The sequence below is a fragment of the Colossoma macropomum genome, unplaced genomic scaffold, assembly GCF_904425465.1.
Source record: "Colossoma macropomum unplaced genomic scaffold, Colossoma_macropomum, whole genome shotgun sequence".
Taxonomy (NCBI): domain Eukaryota; kingdom Metazoa; phylum Chordata; class Actinopteri; order Characiformes; family Serrasalmidae; genus Colossoma; species Colossoma macropomum.
This window is the reverse complement of record NW_023494809.1, coordinates 76,937-98,206: the sequence shown is the minus strand read 5'-3', so window position 1 is coordinate 98,206 and position 21,270 is coordinate 76,937. Positions and strand designations below refer to the sequence as shown.

Below are 21,270 nucleotides of genomic sequence, written 5' to 3'. Positions count from 1 at the left end.
ATACACATATAAGATATATATGTATTAACACTGACTGAGTCGGTGTGTCAAACAGTGACAGATTTACTTTAGGACAGTAAATAAAAACATCAGTAAAATATGAACTTTATTTCTGAATAACTACAGTTTTACCAGCTGATAATGTAAATTTCACTAATCTACTTATTAAAAACCGAAATACTGACATCTGAGAGACTCTAATAAAGCAGAAAGTCTCTGTTTTCAGATGTTTCTCTGTTTCAGTTTAAAATCTGTGTAAACTGGAACAAAAAGACTGAATGTCCTTTATTAGCCTTTGTGTACTGAAGGTGTCTGAGCGGTACTGGGCTGGACTGAAGCTGGTCAGCTGCTTCTAAACGGTGCTGCGCTGTAGAAACAGGATGGAGATTAAAGTGATATCAGACTTGGATTCTCTGATTTACACAAACAGCCCAGTAACCGAAAAAATGGTGTTGAAAAAAATGACCTACATGCCCTGAAGACACTCTTTGGCCCAGATCTTTTTAAAACGCTGACCAACTGCTCTGAATTTTGGTGGGAGGCTGCGGCTAGGAGATGTGGTGATGTGGCCAGAAGCTCACACTGTTTGAGCTGTGTTAAATTGTTGGGTTGTTCCCGTGCCCCCCTACTGAACAACTCCACAGAGGTCTGTGATGATCCTGGTAAGCATTTAGCATGATGCTAATGCTAACAAGCTTCTATGACCTGTTAGCTTCCTTAGCCTTATAGCTCTACTGCTAAAATGAAATGAGAGACACCAAACCTGTCCTGGCTGTTGGACGGCATTAGGTGTCAGGAACGATTTGACTGTTTTAGTCTCTTGTCTCTGACCTCAGAGTTGTGCTGTGCATCTACATCACTCAAACTCAGTCTTGTGGAAAAGTAATTTTCCCTGAAGATACTGGTGTAGGTCAGAACTTTCTGTGGGTGATGGCAAGGAAAAAATGTGGGCAGCCATGACACAGTAAGGGGGAGAGACTACAGAGCCACCGCGCTGGAGAAAGTGGTGGTTTTGTGCAGGAGGCCACGCTGTAAGTGGGTCAGTTGCAGATTTGTAAAGCGTCACATATTAAGCCCCTGAGCTCAGCTGGATCAGAGCAGTTACTCTGCCCGTAATGAGACTTTTACACCTCTTTGCTCAGCTCATTGCATCACCGCAGACACACTGTAAGACAGTAAAGGCAGACGCGTTTGTTAAATCACTGTAATACACAACTACGCTTACAGCAGCGTCAGCTGAACGCAGTCTAATGTGCTTATGGTGCGACATGCAGCAACCCCTCCATGACCCAGTCTGCGCGTTTGACCTCAGCGTTCAGTTTACTCTGCAAATACAGAGCTCTGAGTCGCTGTCAGAGGGGAACTCCACTGATTTGTGCATAATTCTGCAGATAATCATCCAACACAGAGTGTGAAATGCTCAGTTCTAGAGAAACGTATCGAGTCACAGTGGTGGTGATAGGAACCAGACGTCTTAAAGAGTTTAAGGGCTGTTTGATTTGGCCCACCAGGACCCTAAACCCTAACCCCTAACCCTGCCCCCTCACCCAATGAGAGAACAACCATGTTTTTACACTATATAAAGCATTAAGTAATTCTTATTTTCCATCTAAAATTGTATATTTGAAGTATTGTAGTAACACAATATAGTGTAATGTTATAAAACGTAAAATATTTGTAACACTTGAGCACCTACAAACGTTATACTTTGGCCCCTCAACACAAAACGTTCTTTACTACATAAAATGATGTCAAAGACATCGTTTTACAATTTAAGATTCCATTCATGGTGGAGGGATACATGCAGTGCATTGTGAAAAGGGGATATCCACCTATTTTTCAAAATCTCTGCAAATTTAAGCGGTTCAGAATGTCGTTCAGAGTGATTTGGTGTGAAACGCTCTGTTCTAGATAAACGAGTCAGAACTGTTCACAGTGGTGGTGATAGGAACCAGACGTCCACCTCTAAAAGCCCCTCACGGAAAGTTCCTACATGAAATGGTTATGAATTCACTGCCTGATGACTGAGACACTGTTTTATGATAGTTTAGAGAACTTAAACTCCATTCATGGTGGAGGGATACATGCAGGGCGCTGTGAGGCAAAATAGTCCCCAAAGAAAACGTATTATTTCAGATTTTCCACTATTTTCCATCATCAACATTCCATATAAACTCAGAAGACTCGTGTAGGTTCACTGGTGGTTCTGGATAGTAAATAAAATGTCTATGTTTGTGAATCAGTCTGTTTACACTGAGTGTGGAGTGTCTAAAGTGCCTAAGCTTGCTTGCATTGTTGCCATTTATTTTGCAGCTGTTTTCAGGCTGAGGGTGACACAGACTCACACACACAGTTCAGACAACAGGGGACAATCTGGATCGTTTAAAGTGTTGCAGTTAGCGCCACCATCATGCTTTATCAGGTAGATTGAATCTGGGGTAAAGTGGGAAATGTGGCATTTTTCTCCGAACCGTGACTGAAATGTGAAGTGTTATGTAGAAATGATGGGAAGTGGACACTCGCAGTGGTTTGAAGGTGGACAGAAATATCTTTGTTCGGTGTCAGAGCGGCATTGTTAGGCCCCGTCTGAAACCACGCATGAGCTTCAGGAAACTGAAACAGAGCAGCCGCTGAAGCCGCAGTGTATTAGCTGTAGTCCTGCTGTGGTAGCTGAACTAAACCAAAGCCCACCACTCTCCCCTCTCGCTCTCCCCTCTCGCTCTCCCCTCTCACGCACTTTCACTGTTCCTCTCCGAGCCTGACTCAGTCTCACCACCACATTCACACACTCACCCAGCTGGTTCTCTCAGTGGCTGTTTACTCCGGCACAGGCTGCTAAATCCCCCTCAATAACAACGGCTATACCCGCCCTGCCGCTGTGGAACAGATCAGGACACTTTATTGTCATCAAATTACATTCAAGTCAAGTTTGGCACTTCACACTTAAAAAGGATGGTTCTTCAGGGGTTCTATAGTAAAGAATATGGTTCTATTTCGAATCAGGAACAGCCAAAGAACCCTTTGCATGCTTAATGGTTCTTTGCATGGTGAAATGGTTCTTCAGAACAAAGAGAATGTGCTGTATATGGTTCTTTTTGAAAAGGGTTGTATACAGCACCAAAAAGCGTTCTGCTATTGTTACGATACAAGCTTGTTACAATGGAAGAACCCTTTTTGGTGCTATATAGAACCATATACAGCACATTCTCCATCTCTCTGAAGAAGCATTTCACCATGCACAGAACTATTCAACCATGCAGAGAGTGTTCATGGTTCTACATAGATCTTTACTATAGAACTGTAAAGAACCTGAAGAACCATCTTTTTAAGACTGTAGCATGTATAACACTGTAGGTGCATTCCAGTTGCCTGCAAAGCGGACTGAACAGGGTATTTAGATTTTTAAGGGTGATTCCAAACCACAGGGAGAGAACAGCACTGTATCACTTCACAGGGAGCTGCAGGAAAGTTTACCCATCAGTCACTGATACAGTCCCCAGCATGCACTGCAACATAATGAACATAATGTAATGTAACCTATTGTAGTGTGTTAATTCAGCATATATATATATATATATATATATATATATATATATATATATATATATATATATATATATGCTGAATTGCTGAATATATATATACATACACACACCGATCAGCCATAACATTATGTCCTTGTTTCTACGCTCATTGTCCATTTTATCAGCTCCACTTACTATATAGGTGCACTTTGTAGTTCTACAGTTACAGACTGTAGTCCATCTGTTTCTCTGATACTTTGTTAGCCCCCTTTTACCCTGTTCTTCAGTGGTCAGGACCCCCATGGACCCTCACAGAGCAGGTACTATTTGGGTGGTGGATCATTCTCAGCACTGCAGTAACACTGACGTGGTGGTGGTTGTCAGTGTGTGTTGTGCTGGCACGAGTGGATCAGACACAGCAGTGCTGCTGGAGTTTTTAAACACCATTTATATATATTTTAAATATATACATATAGGCAGCACAAAGCAATACATCTAAAATTTCAGGTTAAAGCAAAATGTTATTTAACATTGAAATAAAAACACAGGCCTTCTCTGGCCCACTGATCACTGATTTGTTGAGATTTTTTAATTTGGCCCTTTTAGTGGTTGACATTGACACCCCTGACCTCAATGACGTGTTTTTTGGTTTAGATGTGGAGTGAGTGTTGCACCTTTTCTCCTCATTCAGCTAGAACACATCAGCAGCATCGCATTCACAGGAAAAATGAAGTGAGAGCAATAAAACAGGACACTTTTGCAGGTACAGGTGCAGATGCAGCTCCTTATACACTGAATATTCACTGACATGCTCTGAACACATTTTAGCGTAAACAGAACGTCCACTGTGAGCTGTAGTGAGAGGCCGAGTGTGTGTGGAAACAGACACGCACATCTGTTTGATTAGCTATCAGAACAAACACAGCAATTATTCAGCGAACAGATATGATAGTGCGGCTTTAATAACCACAGACACAAGGTAAAGGAGGACTCCACCCTTTTTTCAAAATCCCAGCATAATTAAGCGGTTAAGATGTAATCAGAGCTGTTCAGAGTGGTTTGGTGTGAAACGCTCTGTTCTAGAGAAACGTACCGAGTCAGAACTGTTCACAGTGGTGGTGATAGGAACCAGACGTCCACCTCTAAAAGCTCCCTCACAGAAAGTTCCTACATGAAATGGTTATGAATTCACTGCCTGATGACTGAGACACTGTTTTATGATAGTTTAGAGAACTTAAACTCCATCCATGGTGGAGGGATACATGCAGGGCGCTGTGAGGCAAAATAGTCCCCAAAGAAAACGTATTATTCCAGATTTTCCACTATTTTCCATCATCAACATTCCATATAAACTCAGAAGACTCGTGTAGGTTCACTGGTGGTTCTGGATGGTAAATAAAATGTCTATATTTGTGTTGTAGTCATGGCGACCCCTGGTTCCCATCACCACCACTGTACAGACATCTGAACCATTTTGCGCCAAACCACTCTGAGTCACTCTGTTTACATCTCACTCACTGAATTATGGAGGAAGTTTGTGAAAAATAAACTGAGAAATGATCTGAGATACACATCAGCACTCACATTACAGCAGGTTACCATAGAGCATAACCTTTGACCTCACACTGACCACACATTGATTTAAAGAGTGTGAGTTCAGGGCTGTTTGGTCACAGAGGCAGGATTAAAGTGTCTCTGCTCAGATTTTTCAGTTTGTATTTCATGGTTTCAGTCCTATCAGACTCTCCTCTGTTCGGGGCTGTTTTTCTCGGCTCAGGCCCTGAACAGGTACGTGTCCCTCGCTCTGCTCGCTCTGCACGTTATCGCTTTGGCAGCAGAATAATCTTGGCATGCGAGTCACTTTTTTCATGCCCACACTGCCGGGCAGCTCCGGGTTAATGTATCACCTGCAGGCCGTTTTAACCCAGTTATGAAACGGAGGCGGTGTCTGGCCGGGGCCAGCCGCTGGGCGGACTCACGGCTTATCTGAGTCCGTATAAAAGCAGGCCTGGAGCTGTGGAAGCAGAGTGGACATGCTGCTTCAGCACTGACCTTTCACAACATCCTCATCTGTCTGTGTACCTGAGCTTCTCTTCACCGTCTGACCCCTCCTTCCGGTCACCATGGGTGTTGCCTACAGCGTCGGAGAGTAAGTCATGCAGCTGCAGGAGCCTGTGGAGCTTAGTAAAACATCTTCGATTAAAAATACTTAATAAGTATTAATCTTAGGTTTAATATGTGAGTTACTGCAAAAACCTTGTAGCGTTTTGGGGGCTTTTTAATTTTATTTGCATATTGTGAAAGCTGCAGTGGCTCTTTGCACTGTGCTGAAATTTTGTGATGAATGGAAAAACAGGAACGGTGCAAATTTGCTTGGAATAACGTCTTTTTACATTGACTTCCATTATAAGTTAAGAAGGTTTTTTCCTTCTGCTGTAAAGGAAAGTTTGGGAGATAAGAGGTTTTGTTCCAACTGTGCATCGTATTATATCAGCTCCTTTCACAAACAGTTACACAGCTGTAGAGCACTTAAGTCTTAAGAAACTTTGGCATGTTCACTTAAGTCCTTTCCCACAATGATTTTAAGTGATTTTAGCAGCTCGCTAAAAGGCAAGTAAAGTACAAAGACCAAAACTCACTTAGGATGCTTTATGCAAGTGGACACTGTGCAATGAAATGATAACAGAAAAGACTGATGTATATATATATATATATATATATATGTGTGTGTGTGTGTGTGTGTGTATAAAGTTAATTTTATTTTATTTTATTACACACTGAGCCTTATTATTCAGTAACTACAGGGACTTCAGTGTAAACTGGCTGAGCTGTTCTTAGATTATAGAAGTGAACTTTGCCGGCTGTGTCTGGACATTTAATGGTTTAAGCTGCTCTCAAGTGCAGGTCCGGCGTTCATTTTGTCCAGAGTAAAAATTCAAGCTGCAAAGTGGATTTTGTAGTTTAATAGCTGATCTGTTGGTTTTTGCCTACAAGTGTGAACTTTGAGACAAGAGAAAAGTAGCTGTTCACTCACAGCAGCACAAACCAGCAGACAGTTAGCAGAGTTAGCTAACATTGTCTATTTTCTGTCTTAAAAATAGGGATACAGTAAGCAGAGTTACTTAGCATTAGCTCACTATGTTCAGTGTTGTGATTACAGATACAGTGAGCAGAATTAGCTAACGTTATCCTTCAGTCTTGAAAATACAGTTAACGGAGTCATCATGATAATATTCAGTGTTGTAATTGTAAAGTTAGCAAACCCTGCTAGAAAAACCAGCAATGACCAGCATGGTTGGTCACCGGCAAAGCCAGCATGTATTTTGGATGCTGGTGTGCTGGTCAGCGGTAATGGAAGATGATACGCTGACCACCACCAAAACCAGCACATGTTGTGTTTTGATGCTGGTATGCTGGTCAACCAGCGTGACCATCCTGGGGTGAGGAGCTAAACCAGAACCAGACCAACACAAAATAGGCCAAACCAGCCCAAATCAGCGTAGATCTGCACAGGCCGGCGTATTTGCTGTTCCTGTCAGCAGGAGAGTTAGTTACAGGGCTACTTTCAGTGTTAGAAGTAGGGAGAATATCAGCAGAATTAGGTAGCATTAGCTATTTAGCCTCAAAAGAAGGATCCATTTAACAGAGTTAGCTTAGCTAGCATCAACAATGTTAGTGCTGTAATTATAAAACAGTTATTGGAGTTAGCTAGTGTTAGCTATTAGCTATTTTCAGTGTTGGAATTATGGAGACAGTTAGCAGAATGAGCTAACATAGGCTAATTTTAGTCTAGAAAATATGGACACATTTAACAGAGTTAGCTTAGCTAGCATTAACAATTTATTTAGTGTTGTAGTTATAAAACAGTCAGCAGAGTTAGCTAGAGTTAGATATTTTCAGTGTTGAATTATAAAGATAGTGAACTATTACTATTACTATTGTTGTTATAATGAAAGTTCGCCGAGTTAGCTAGTGTTAGCTGTTTTCAGTCTTATTATAATGGTAGTTAGCAGTGTTAGCTTTGGTTAACGTAAGAACACCGTACTTCGGCACTCTTCAGCAGTTATAAGTCATACATACCCGCATAGCAACCAAGATGCATTTTGATTGGTCACATTTGGGCCAATAATTTTAAAGAAATAGGAAAAAAGCGTCATCTGTGTCCGCAGTTTGTGCCGTCAGTATTCCGTACACCAGCTTCCACAGAGGGAGCGGTTTTCCCTGCAGTTTATTTGAAGTTTTATGAAATCTAATTGCATAAAATTATACATTAACTGATTTTACTGATTATAAAAGTGAATTAATATAAACAGTATGTGCAGTGAATGAGGCTACCATGGAAAGAAGCCTAGTAAAGTGAGTCGGTGCTGTGAAGCTGCGCAGCTGAAAGGAGTCTGCTGAGGTCACTTAGCTGACGGTGTAAACTTAGATTAACTGCTCAGTACTAAACACGCTGTGTTTCATGGTGATGATCCACTGTTTAATACTCGTTTTAGTGTTAAATATGATGTTTAAACATGCTAAAATGCATTTTAACTGGCCATGAAAGTTTCCCCACTCCATTCACGTTTGCAGCATCGGTCACTATTTGCACAGATTTGATGTCCAAACCCAGCTTAGATGGTCTTGCCAACCAATTTGATGGAAAAAAGGATATATGGCAATGTCTCAGATGTATCGTTGACAAATATCAAGAAAGTAGTTTTTATTACACAAACAGGAAAAGTTGCAAGTGTACGGGATACTGAAGTGTACGGGATACTGAAGTGTACAGGATACTGAAGTGTACGGGATACTGAAGTGTACGGGATACTGAAGTGTACGGGATACTGAAGTGTACAGGATACTGAAGTGTACGGGATACTGAAGTGTACGGGATACTGAAGTGTACAGGATACTGAAGTGTACAGGATACTGTGCTCTTACGTTACGTTAGCTATTTTTAGTGTTGGAATTATAAAGACAGTTGGCAGAGTTAGCTGGTGTGTAGCTATTTTCAGTGTTATTATAATGGAGTTAGCGAGCATTAGCTACTTTCAGTGTTGTGATGAACAGTTATAGCGATGGTGAGCAGAGTTAGATGGTGTGTAGCTACTTTCAGCATTGTGATGAATAGTTATAGCGATAGTGAGCAGAGTTAGATGGTGTGTAGCTATTTTCAGCATTGTGATGAACAGTTATAGCGACGGTGAGCAGAGTTAGCTGGTGTGTAGCTATTTTCAGTGGGAGTTTCAGTGTGATTGTAATCATGGAGTGAAAATGCTGTGAGTTTGAGTAAAACTGAGATCTGTGCAGAGTGAAAATGGTTCAGCCTTTGGTTTTAATTAGGGTTTAAATACTGTTCATATGTGAATTTGAACATTATAAAAAGCTTATAATAACCAGTATTTATCAATATGCCTGGGGTGGGAAAATACAAAGTGATATTTCAAAGATAGTGGCGGTTATTTCCTCAGCCGTGTGGAATGTATGTGGGTGTAAGACTTGAATCCAGGCCAACGACTTACTGTTACATCTTGGCGCTCTGGAGCCCTCAGTCATTGTTTAGACTTCCTACATGTGAAATTAAGGGAATATGAATATTGCTCAACATTCAACTGAACTTTGAACTACTTTCATTTCTGCATATACAGATCATATATTATATTTGTATATGTGTGTCTTTGTACATGAGATTTGCAATGAAATTACAGCTACAAAATATTTTATGAATTATTGTCGGTAATGATAAATATTCTAATGCATTAAAGTAGTAATTATGTTTAGATTTATCACTGTTTCATCAGTATTACAGTTTTCAGCACTGAGACTCTTATTGCTCTTCTCCAGGGTCGACCACCTCTACACGTTCTTCGTTGAGTGGTCACCAGACCTCTACACTAAACACGGCAGAAAACAGAGCTTCCTCGTGGTGGACAAGCAGAAACTAGCGATGATTGACAGCTTGCTCAGTGAATCTGGCCCAAAAAAATGGGAGGTGAGTAAATGTCAGTGCACTTTTTCACAACTGGCATAATTTCACAGGGATCTGGGCTCCAAAGTCAGTTTTTCCAAAACAGGATTCTTTTCTATGGTTTCTGATCACAGTTGGCTGCACCTGACCAGCACTTCACTCTAATCAACACATTAACCTTCATTTTGCTCTTTTTTAGCTCTGGGTGGAATTGATCTGATACTTTATCACAGAATTATCCACATATATCACAGATTCAGATGATATTAAGTTACCATGAATACAACAAACTCATGCCTTTAAAAAAGGTAGTCAGTTAGGATTAATGAGGATATTAATTTAGCCTTAATACAGTTACACAGTTTGTATTACATTAGTAATTATTTAGGTTAATAAGTCAACTTTAATAAAGTTAACAGATTAGCATTATTAAAGCTGATAAGTCAGCATTAATAAAACTAATAAATTAGCATTAATAAAATGAATAAATTGGCATTAACACAGTTAGTATGTCAACAATAACAAGGCTGGTAAAATAGCAGTAATGAAATCAATGAACCCATGTATTAATTAATGTGATAAGTTATCATTAACGAAGTTTAAAAGTTAGCATTAATAAAGTTAATGAACTCATGTAATAAATAATGTAAGAAGTTAGCATTAATCAAGTTTATAAATCAGCATAAATTAAGTTAAAAAGGTAGAATAAATAAAGTTAATGAGGTTGGCAAAAATGAAGTTGAGAAGTCAGCATTAATAAAGCTAATAAGTTATCATTAATAAAGCTAATAAGGTGACAATAATGAATTAAAAAAATGTGGCATTAATGAAGTTAATAAATCAGCATAAGAGTCTTTAGTATTAGGAGAGTTAATACTCATGTAAAGCTATGAAATATTATTATACAAGTCTGAGCTGGTATCTAATATGACTTTCTGTAAGTGTTTCCAGTTTCCGGACGTAAATTTCTGTAAATGTGTGGTTTAAGGAGCTGCTGATTTGGTTCTAGGCGTCACTGCATGCCTGGTGCTGCTTTTACTGGGTTCTGGGCACTGCAGCCTGTGTTTAAATTAGTTTCAGCTCGCTCTCCTTCTGCAGAAACCGCTCTGTTTTACTTTTGCTGCCCATAATAGGCTCTGCTTCCTCCCAGTTTCAGTGTGTGCAGCTCTTTACGAGAAATGAAAGTGATCGAGCAGCCAATGGCTCCGCAGCACAGAGAGAGAAAACTCAGCCAGCCAATCAGGGTGTGAGAGTGTGTAGGGTAAATAGAGCAGATCTGCTCCACTGACTCACACAGCAGAGCTCAGAGCTCACAGCACCACCAACATGAGGCCCACCTTGGAGAACATTAAGATCCTCTACTTCTCCAGAGGCTGTGAGGAGCCGTACGTGGAGGTGAGGATCTGCGGGATCAGATCTGCAGGGGAGCTCAGAGGATCTGAATGAGACTCTGATGCGCATCAGACAGACAGTGTGTTTATTCAGGATCACAGATGATCAGATGTGCAGGTGTCAGAATGACACTGGTTCAGTTTGATTGTTACTGACTGTCACTTTTTCTTTTGTCTGTTTCTCTCTGCAGATCATCACTGTGCGAAAGTCAGTGCGCTCCCAGAGTGTGTGCAGCACCCCGAGTGTGTGTACGTCTGAGGATGAGGAGGAAACACTCCCAGCTTTAAACCACACCAGCTACATCCTGCAGGAGCATCACATCGAGAGTGTGAGTCACTGACAAATTTACAGTAGATGCTGAATAATTCAAAATGGATATGCAATAATTCATAGTAGATACTGAATAATTATAGTAGATAATAAATAGTTCATAGTAGATACTGAATAATTATAGTAGATACTGATTAATTCATAGTGGATACTGAATAATTCATATTAGATACTGAATAATTCAGATTGCAATCTAAATTTTATATAGTATATGTTGAATAATTCACCGTAGTTACTGAATAATTCATAGTAGTTACTGAATAATTCATTATGGATACTGCATAATTATAGTAGACACTGAATAATTTATAGTAGGTACTTAATAATTCATATTAGGTACTAAATAATTCATAGTGGATACCGAGTCTTCTGTAGCAGATACTCAGGTATTCACAGTGGATACTGAATAATTCATACTATGTACTTAGACTACTAAGTAAATAGTAATCCTGGTTAATACTGAATGAGTGATCTGTAAAGCAGATGTTAAACCGAGTGCTGGTTTGTGTTCACAGCTGGCGGCTCATCTCCCAGCGCGGGTTCAGGGCTGCGTGTGGGATCTGGTGTACAGCACAGCGGAGCACGGAACCAGCCTGAGAACACTGTACCGAAAAACAGCGCAGGTAGAACGGCCCGTCCTGCTGCTCATCAAGGACGTGCACAACCAGGTGTGGACACTGATCAGCACCTCCACTCTGCTCCGTCCAGCAGACGTCTGAGGACACCTGCTTCACTGAGACTACACAGACAATTAAATTCAATATTAGATAAAAAGCCAAGGTGTCCCCAGAGCTCTGCCGGCGGAGTGTTTAGGCTCCTGTCAGTGATGAGAGTGACCTGTACAGGTGCAGTGAGGCTGTTTTAGGTTCCTGACAGTGATGAGAGTGACCTGTACAGGTGCAGTGAGGCTGTTTTAGGTTCCTGACAGTGATGAGAGTGACCTGTACAGGTGCAGTGAGGCTGTTTTAGGTTCCTGACAGTGATGAGAGTGACCTGTACAGGTGCAGTGAGGCTGTTTTAGGTTCCTGACAGTGATGAGAGTGACCTGTACAGGTGCAGTGAGGCTGTTTTAGGTTCCTGACAGTGATGAGAGTGACCTGTACAGGTGCAGTGAGGCTGTTTTAGGCTCCTGACAGTGATGAGAGTGACCTGTACAGGTGCAGTGAGGCTGTTTTAAGTTCCTGTCAGTGATGAGAGTGCCCTGTACAGGTGCAGTGAGGCTGTTTTAAGTTCCTGACAGTGATGAGAGTGACCTGTACAGGTGCAGTGAGGCTGTTTTAAGTTCCTGACAGTGATGAGAGTGACCTGTACAGGTGCAGTGAGGCTGTTTTAAGTTCCTGACAGTGATGAGAGTGACCTGTACAGGTGCAGTGAGGCTGTTTTAAGTTCCTGACAGTGATGAGAGTGACCTGTACAGGTGCAGTGAGGCTGTTTTAAGTTCCTGTCAGTGATGAGAGTAATCCATACAGGTGCAGTGAGGCTGTGCAGTGATGTAATCAGTGCTGATGTTCTGTGTGCAGGTGTTCGGCGCCTTCTCCTCTGACACGTTCAGAGTGAGTGACAGCTGCTACGGCACCGGAGAGACTTTCCTCTTCACGTTCGGCCCTGAGTTTAAGGTACACTCACCACCATCTGCATCACCATCTTCACTGGCAGCATCATCATCCTGCCTGTCTGCTTCACTGGAACCGCCTGTTTCTCTGATCACACGTCTGATCAGGTTCTCCTCCTTTCTCTTCACAGACGTTCTGCTGGAGCGGAGAGAACTCCTACTTTGTGCGAGGATTCCTGGATTCTCTGCAGATGGGAGGCGGAGGGTAAGAGCTTTAACCCTTTCACTGCATCTGCTGCCCGTTTCCAGGAATTACACTCACTGGCCACTTTATTAGAAACACCTGTTTTCTGTACCGCTTAATTTTAAAAACTGCTTCTTAACAATTACTAAATTATTAGCAAGCAATTAATAACGCCTGAACCATTTCTGTTGTAAGCAAGCTTAGAAATGTGGCATAAATGTGTTATAATGATGCATTAATTCTATAAGGTAGGTATTAACAGTTTGTTAAATCTTAATCGTAATCTTTTAGTTGCGAGCAAACTTTAAATATCTTCAGGAATATGATCAGATCATAATGATCTGAATTGACCAAACACTGTACACTTTTAAAATGATCGTTCTTCAAAGGTTCTTCAGTAAAGACAGCGGTTCTCACTCAACGAACCATTTGCATACTTAAATTGTTCTTCAGATTGATGGAGAATGTGTTGTTTTTGATTCTATACAGCACCAAAAAGGGAACTGTTATCGTTACAAGCTTGACTTCGTAACAATATAAGAACCGTTTTTGGTCCTACATAGAACCCTTTTCAAAAAGGTTCTATATAGATCCACTTACAATAAATTCTCCATCAATCTGAAGAACAATTTCACCATGCAAAGAACTATTTAAGCATGCAAATGGTTCCATATAGATGTGTTCATTAAAGAACGCTTGAAGAACCGTCTATTTTTAAGAGTGTGGTAAATGATGTAAATGGTCCATTGTGAGCATAGAAGTGTAGAAATGGCCTAAATTCCTAAAATATATCATGCAATTGATAAAAGATCTTTATTAATTACCGAAACTAAAGTTAGACCTATTTATTCACAACAATCACTGCCTTTGTAAGTGCTAATAAACAATATCTGTAATATCTATATGTTATAAACTGTTAAAAACAGACATTAGCTCCCAGATTTTACAGCCAAATGCAGTGAAAAGTGTAATTTAAGAACACATTGTTATTAAACATTGTATTACGAGTTACAGTAAAATAACAGTGTTTATGAAACATTTACTCACATTTACTACAAGTTTGGTCTCAGATTTCTTCATTTCAGTGTGCTGACAACACAAAGATTACAATTAACTCATTAGACAACGAACAGTTAATAACTAATTTATAAATATAAATATAAATACATTTCTATCACATTTCTGAGTTTATAAATGATGTGTTTCTATTTACTGTGGCTCTGCTGAAGTTCACAGACTGTTGAGAAGCAGAGTTTAAAATAAAGTGTTTCTAGTATCTTGTAACTCCACCTTGCTTTGCAGTAACACAAGGTATAAGGTTTCCAATAAAGTGGCCAGTGAGTGTGGTTGCAGGAATTAGCAGATATTTTAAATTTTAGACAAAATACATGCAAATGCTCCACGCAAAGTGACCTGACCGCTGTTGTTCTGACCCTAGGGGACCGTTCGGGTTGTGGCTGGACGCCGATCTCTGCCGTGGCTCCACGTTTTCCTGCAACACTTTCAGGAACCAGCCTCTCTCCCCCCATCAGGACTTCACCATCCAGGCCGTGGAGGTGTGGACCTTCCTGTAAAGACACGCCCCCAAGCACAGTGGCGCTGAAAGCGTTTTCAGCCGCGCTCATTCAGAGCGTCTAACCTGCTGTTCCAGCCCTGGAACAGAGCTCAGCGGTCAGAACAGGTTGGAACAGGATTTCTGACCGTTTGGCAGTTTTAGCGGCGCACAAATCCGTTACGGGAGCCTTCTGAGGACGGAGTGGGCGCCTTCCTGCTCGGATCAAACACTACTGAGACTAAACTACTGTGTAGTACTGAATGATACACTAATGCTGTCGGCTGCACAAAGAACTGTTTACGTTTCTTAAGATCTGATACGACAAAAAGGAATGTAAAAATGTGATGTGTACAGTTTTTTTTTCACAATTATTATTTTTACACTTAAATTATTTTTGTATTGCACACTGTAGATGGGTTTGTATATCTGGCGCTGTTGATCAGTGCTGTTTATAATTTGCCTTTTTATTAAAAGAAATGTTTTCCTGATTCTGTTGTTGTTGTTGTTGCTGTTTGTCAGATCTTCAAGATGCTACTCATAAACAAACACATATCTAGAACCGGTTAGAGCACATTAGAAGAACACATAACATAACGACATGGCCTGAGGCGCCAGAATGTAACTGCTGCAGCTTTTAAGGTGGAACAGAAAAATTCGATGAGAAAATGCTGAAGCCAGCTTCACTAACACGTTCAGGCAAGTGAAGCATGCAGTTAGCACCATGCTAAGTGGTGGGTATTAGCTTCCATTACTTGTTAGCTACATTAGCCTCCGTGGTCATAATGTAACTGCTGCACTATTTAAGGTGGAACAGGAAAATCTGAATAAGAAGCTGGGGAGTAGGAATCCAACTTCACCCACATGATGAAGCAATCAATGTGTGGTGTGTGGTTAGCACCATGCTAATTGGTGGAATATAAGCTTGCATTACTTGTTAGCTACATTAGCCCGAAGCAGTAAAACTAAAGAAGCAAACATCAGATACCAAACATGTCTTGGCTGATCAATTACATATGAGGCAATCTGGACTTTCACCAAACTATCACTTTAAAAATGGTTCAAAATACCAAAACCTGTTGAAACTGAGCTGCTAAAGCTTTAAAGACCTGCATAGAATCTATGAAAGGGTCAGGCTTTTATAGGCTTTTAGGCCATTTTTGAGTGTTGCACTATCAAAGCTTTTAAAACAAGATGAAACGCGGCCTGCTGTCAGACTCATGAGGAAAGGTTTCGGTGAAAGGCTGTAAATTGGTGTTGGGATAAACCCATAAAACCCTTTTCTGGGCTTTCGCTCTTTAAAACAATGTTCTAATTCAACAGGAGCCAAACGAACCGGTGCTTTCAGGTTATCTAACCTCTGACAACTTTGATGGAGGGTTTTATGTCTTAAAAGGGTTTATTTGAAATAGTCACATTAATCTTTTACCCCCTAAGACTCAGTGTGAGCGTCCACACTGCAGTTCATCACTCATAACTACAGATCTTACACCTTAACTTTAGAGTAGATACTGAATGATTCAGAGTAGTTAATGAGAAATTCATAGTGGATACTGAAAAATTCATAGTATATACTAAATAATTCATAGTAGATACTGAATAATTCATAGTACATACTAAATAATTCATAGTAGATACTGAATAATTCATAGTAGATACTGAATAATTAATAATAGATACTAAATAATTCATAGTAGATACTGAATAAATCATAGTAGATGCTGAATAATTCATAGAAAATACTGAATAATTCAGAGTAGATACTGAATAATTCATAGTGGATACTGAATAATTCATAATAGATACTGAATAATTCATAATAGATACTGAATAATTCATAGGAAATACTGAATAATACATAGTGGATACTGAATAATTCACAGTAGATGCGGAATAATTCATAGTAGATACTGAATAATTCAAAGTAGATACTGAATAATTCAAAGTAGATTCTGAATAATTCATAGTGGATACTGAATAATTCATAGTAGATACTAAATAATTCAAAGTAGATACTGAATAATTCATAGTAGATACTGAATAATTCACAGTAGATACTGAATAATTCATAGTAGATACTGAATAATTCATAGTAAATGTTGAATAATTCACAGTAGATACTGAATGACAAGCCTTAATTGCTAAATAAAAATAAGCCTAAAAAAATTGAATAACATTTTATTTTTATTTTATTAACCCCCGAATCTTCTGATAATGATAATGGTAATATAAACTTTCTTTAGTAGTAACTGCATTATTGAAAAAACTACAATCTATTTTCCAGCAATGTGACATTATCATCATCATCATCATCATCATCATCTTCGCCATTGTGATCAGCAGAAGCAGGTGATGCTGTTGATCAGCAGGTGTAGCTGCCCCACACACTCTGACCTGTTATTAATATCCAGACTCTGTAGATTAATTTCCTGAATCGGGTGTTCTAGATTAGATCAGTTCGTCTCCTGATTCAGCTGCAGTGAAAGCTCTGATCAGAAAACCCTCAGTTCAGCGTGGAGTCAGATCAAACTCTGAATAATGGCTCCACCTAGTGGCTATTCACCGCCCACTGCATGCTGGGACAGTAATCACTCAGCTCTCTCACTGCGATCATGAAGGGTGAAACAGAGTAAACAATACTTCAACAAATAATATCTGAAATGTAGAATTTAAATTTAAACTAATTGATAAAGATGAAAAAGTACTTTATTCTCTAATCTACATATCTACATAAATTTAAAGTCAACATGCATAAATAAAATATGAAATTGCATTAAATACATGAAACAATAATTTAAAGGTGAAATATATAGAATATAAGCCTGGATTCTTAAACTCCTATTAATCAGTTTATATATTTTAGAGTAGATACTGAACAATTTATAATTCATACTGAAAACCTTATAGTAGACACTGAATAATTCATAGTAGATACTGAACAATTCATAGTAGATGCTGAATAATTCATATTTCACTGATTATGCAGTCGTGCTGTTGTAACGTGCAGAATGTTTCTTGGTGTCGTCATGTTGAAATAAACATGGACGTCCCTGAAAAAGATGACGTCTAAAAGGCAGCATATGTTGTTCAGTGTTAATGGTGCTTTCACAGATGTGCAGGTTACCCACTAAATACACACACACACACACACCATGACAGAGGCTGGATTTAGAACTTTACGCTGGTAACAGTCTGGATGGTCCTTTTCTTCTTTGACCCGGAGAACACATCCATAATTTTGTCCATAATTTCCATAAACAATATGAAAGGTAGACCACGCATTCCATTTCAGATGAGCTTGAGCCCAGAGAACACCTGAAACGTGCATCAAAGTCATTGTTTACCATGTGGTTTACTGTGTGCTGGTACTCTCTAATGGACCGTCTAGAACAGAACATCGGCTGTTATAGAATAAGAGAACAAAAGCGTTTCTATTCAGAGCAGAAGTTCAGGGCTCCACTTCCCAACACCTGAACCGCACACAGCGGAGTGCAGCCACAAACATGAGTGACCGTTACACAGAACCAAAGGGGTGCATAATGCTGCTTTTGTTTACATTTTATTAAACTGTGTTAAAGTACTGTATATACACCGCTGTGCTACAGTCACAGACCACCATTCGTTCAGTTCATTTCCAGTTAAAACAGTCATTAAGTACAAATTATTGATTTTTCTGAGAAAAGCAGCAGAAAAAACACACAGAAAATTACACAGAAGCCTCAATATTTGACTTTCTCCTTTCTTACGCAAGTGGATTATCCTCTGTCTGAACTCCACAGACATATATTAGATTTCTGTATGGACCTTTCTGCCATGTGGCCTTTACAGCTCTAAAAACAAAATGCAATGATGTGCAAATATTTAAACCCTATATTTAAATGAAAATAGTACAAAGACAGCATATCAAATGTGGAAACTGAGAAATTGTATTGTTTTTTGAAAAATATTTGCCCATTTTGAATTTGATGTCAACAGCACATCCCAAAAAAGTCGGGATGGGGGCAACAAAAGGCTGGTAAAGTTGTGTAAAGCTAAAAAAAACACCTGGTGACTGATTGGCAACAGGTCAGTAACATGACTGGGTATAAAAGAGCATCTCAGAGAGGCGGAGTCTTTCAGAAGTAAAGATGAGGAGGGAGTTCACCACTCTGTGAAAGACTGCACGATTAAATAGTGCAACAATTCAAGAAGAACGTTTCTCAACATAAAACAGCAAAGAACTTCTGCTTTTCATCATCTACGGTACAGAATAACATTAAAAGATTCAGAGAATCTGGAGAAATCTCTGTATGTAAGGGACAAGACAAAAAAACAGTATTAGCTGGCCGTGATCTTTGGGCCCTCAGACAGCACTGCATTAAAAACAGACATGATTCTGTAGAGGAAATCACTGCATGGGCTCAGAAACACTTCTGAAAACCACTGTCTGAAAACAGTTCATCACTGCATCCACAAATGCTAATTAAAACTCTTAAACTCAAAGAAGACATTATATATAAACAGGATCCAGAAACACTGCCACCTTCTCTGGGCCTGAGCTCATTTAAAATGGACTGAGGCAAAGTGGAAAAGTGTCCTGTGGTCTGACGAATCAAAATATGGAATTCTTTTTGGAAATCATGGACACTGTGTCCTCCGGGCTAAAGACCACTCAGCTTGTTATCAGCGCACAGTTCAAAAGCCAGTATTCATGATGGTATAGGGGGCATTAGTGCACATGGTATGGATGACTTGCACATTTGTCAAGGCACCATTAATGCTGAACGATATAAACATATTTTGGCAACATATGCTGCCATCCAGACAACGTCTTTTTCAGAGAGGCCTTGATTATTTCAGCAAGACAATGTAAAACCACATTCTGCATGTATTACAGCAGCATGACTCCGTATTAAAAGAGTCCGGGCGCTAAACTGACCTGCCTGCAGTCCAGATCTGTCACCACTGAAAACATTCAGCGCATTATGAAATGAAAAATATGATGAGCCCCAGAACTGTTAAGTAGCTGAAATCCTGTATCAAATAAGAACAGGAAACATGTTGTTGCCATCAAATTCAAAATGGGCATATATTTTTCAAAAAACAATAAAATTTCTCAGTTTCAACATTTCATATGTTATCTTCGTACTATTTTCAACGAAATACAGGGTTTAAATGATTTGCACATCATTGCATTTTGTTTATTTACATTTTTGCACAGCGTCCCAACTTTTTTGGAAATGGGGTTGTAGTAAACTGTAGTATACTGAAGTACTGTAAAGTAATACTGTAGTTGTACACTAGACTAAACAAAATGCAGTAAAATGTATGAATGTTGTTTGCTAAAATATTGTAAAGAAGTTATTATAGTAATGTAATAACTATATTATATATTATAGTATATGTAAACTATATAAGTGTAGTAAAGTGTATACTATAAGGTAATACTGTAGTCATACCCTGGCTAGAAAAAACAGCATAGACCAGCATGACTGGTCACCACCAAAACCAGCATATGTTGTGTTTTGATGCTGGTACGCTGGTCAACCAGCATGTATATTAAAGCATTCTATTAAAGTGTTTACTGTAGAAACCGTTTACTATAGTAAAATACAGTATTTTAAAGCATTCTATGGCAATACTATTCATACTAGATCGTTTACTGTAGAAACCGTTTACTATTGTCAAATACAGTATATTAAAGCATTCTATGGCAATACTATTTATACTAGATCGTTTACTGTAGAAACCGTTTACTATTGTCAAATACAGTGTATTAAAGCATTCTATGGCAATACTATTCATACTAGAACGTTTACTGTAGTAACCATTTACTATAGTAAAATACAGTATTTTAAAGCATTCTATGGCAATACTATGCAATACTGTAGTCGTTTACTAGATTGTTTACTATAGTCACGATTGCAAAAGGTAGTGTATCATAGTATTGAAAGGTAGTCATGTAGATTGTTTACTATAGTAACTATAGCAAAATGTAATGTATCATAGTATTGAAAGGTAGTCATGTAGATTGTTTACTATAGTAACTATAGCAAAATGTAATGTATCATAGTATTGAAAGGTAGTCATGTAGATTGTTTACTATAGTAACTATAGCAAAATGTAATGTATCACAGTATTGAAAGGTAGTCATGTAGATTGTTTACTATAGTAACTATAGCAAAAGGTAGTGTATCACAGTATTGAAAGGTAGTCATGTAGATTGTTTACTATAGTAACTATAGCAAAAGGTAGTGTATCATAGTATTGAAAGGTAGTCATGTAGATTGTTTACTATAGTAACTATAGCAAAAGGTAGTGTATCACAGTATTGAAAGGTAGTCATGTAGATTGTTTACTATAGTAACTATAGCAAAATGTAATGTATCACAGTATTGAAAGGTAGTCATGTAGATTGTTTACTATAGTAACTATAGCAAAATGTAATGTATCATAGTATTGAAAGGTAGTCATGTAGATTGTTTACTATAGTAACTATAGCAAAATGTAATGTATCATAGTACTGAAAGGTAGTCATGTAGATTGTTTACTATAGTAACTATAGCAAAAGGTAGTGTATCATAGTATTGGAAGGTAATCATGTAGATTGTTTACTATAGTAACTATAGCAAAATGTAATGTATCATAGTATTGAAAGGTAGTCATGTAGATTGTTTACTATAGTAACTATAGCAAAAGGTAGTGTATCATAGTATTGAAAGGTAGTCATGTAGATTGTTTACT

At 38.9% G+C, this 21,270-nt stretch overlaps 1 protein-coding gene across 2 annotated transcripts; it reads left to right on the top strand.

The window, feature by feature from the left end:
- The first annotated feature begins 5,530 nt into the window (after positions 1–5,530).
- On the top strand, positions 5,531–15,038 carry LOC118798864 (nuclear receptor coactivator 7). Of its 2 annotated transcripts, XM_036558459.1 has the most exons (7): positions 5,531–5,673; positions 9,354–9,501; positions 11,060–11,197; positions 11,715–11,867; positions 12,720–12,815; positions 12,943–13,016; positions 14,434–15,038. In XM_036558459.1, the coding sequence occupies exons 1-7, from the start codon at positions 5,648–5,650 to the stop codon at positions 14,567–14,569; spliced, it is 771 nt and encodes a 256-aa protein (XP_036414352.1). In that variant the 5' UTR covers positions 5,531–5,647; the 3' UTR covers positions 14,570–15,038. The 2 variants fall into 2 exon arrangements, with proteins under 2 accessions (XP_036414352.1, XP_036414353.1); XM_036558460.1 differs by lacking the exon at positions 5,531–5,673 and having other exon boundaries at positions 9,386–10,872.
- Positions 15,039–21,270: the final 6,232 nt, after the last annotated feature.

Coding starts and splice junctions, on each gene's coding strand:
- LOC118798864 (XM_036558459.1), top strand. CDS start 5,648: ATGGGTGTTGCCTACAGCGTCGGAGA. Junction 5,674..9,353: donor GTTGCCTACAGCGTCGGAGA/GTAAGTCATGCA, acceptor GCTCTTCTCCAG/GGTCGACCACCTCTACACGT. Junction 11,198..11,714: donor AGGAGCATCACATCGAGAGT/GTGAGTCACTGA, acceptor TTGTGTTCACAG/CTGGCGGCTCATCTCCCAGC.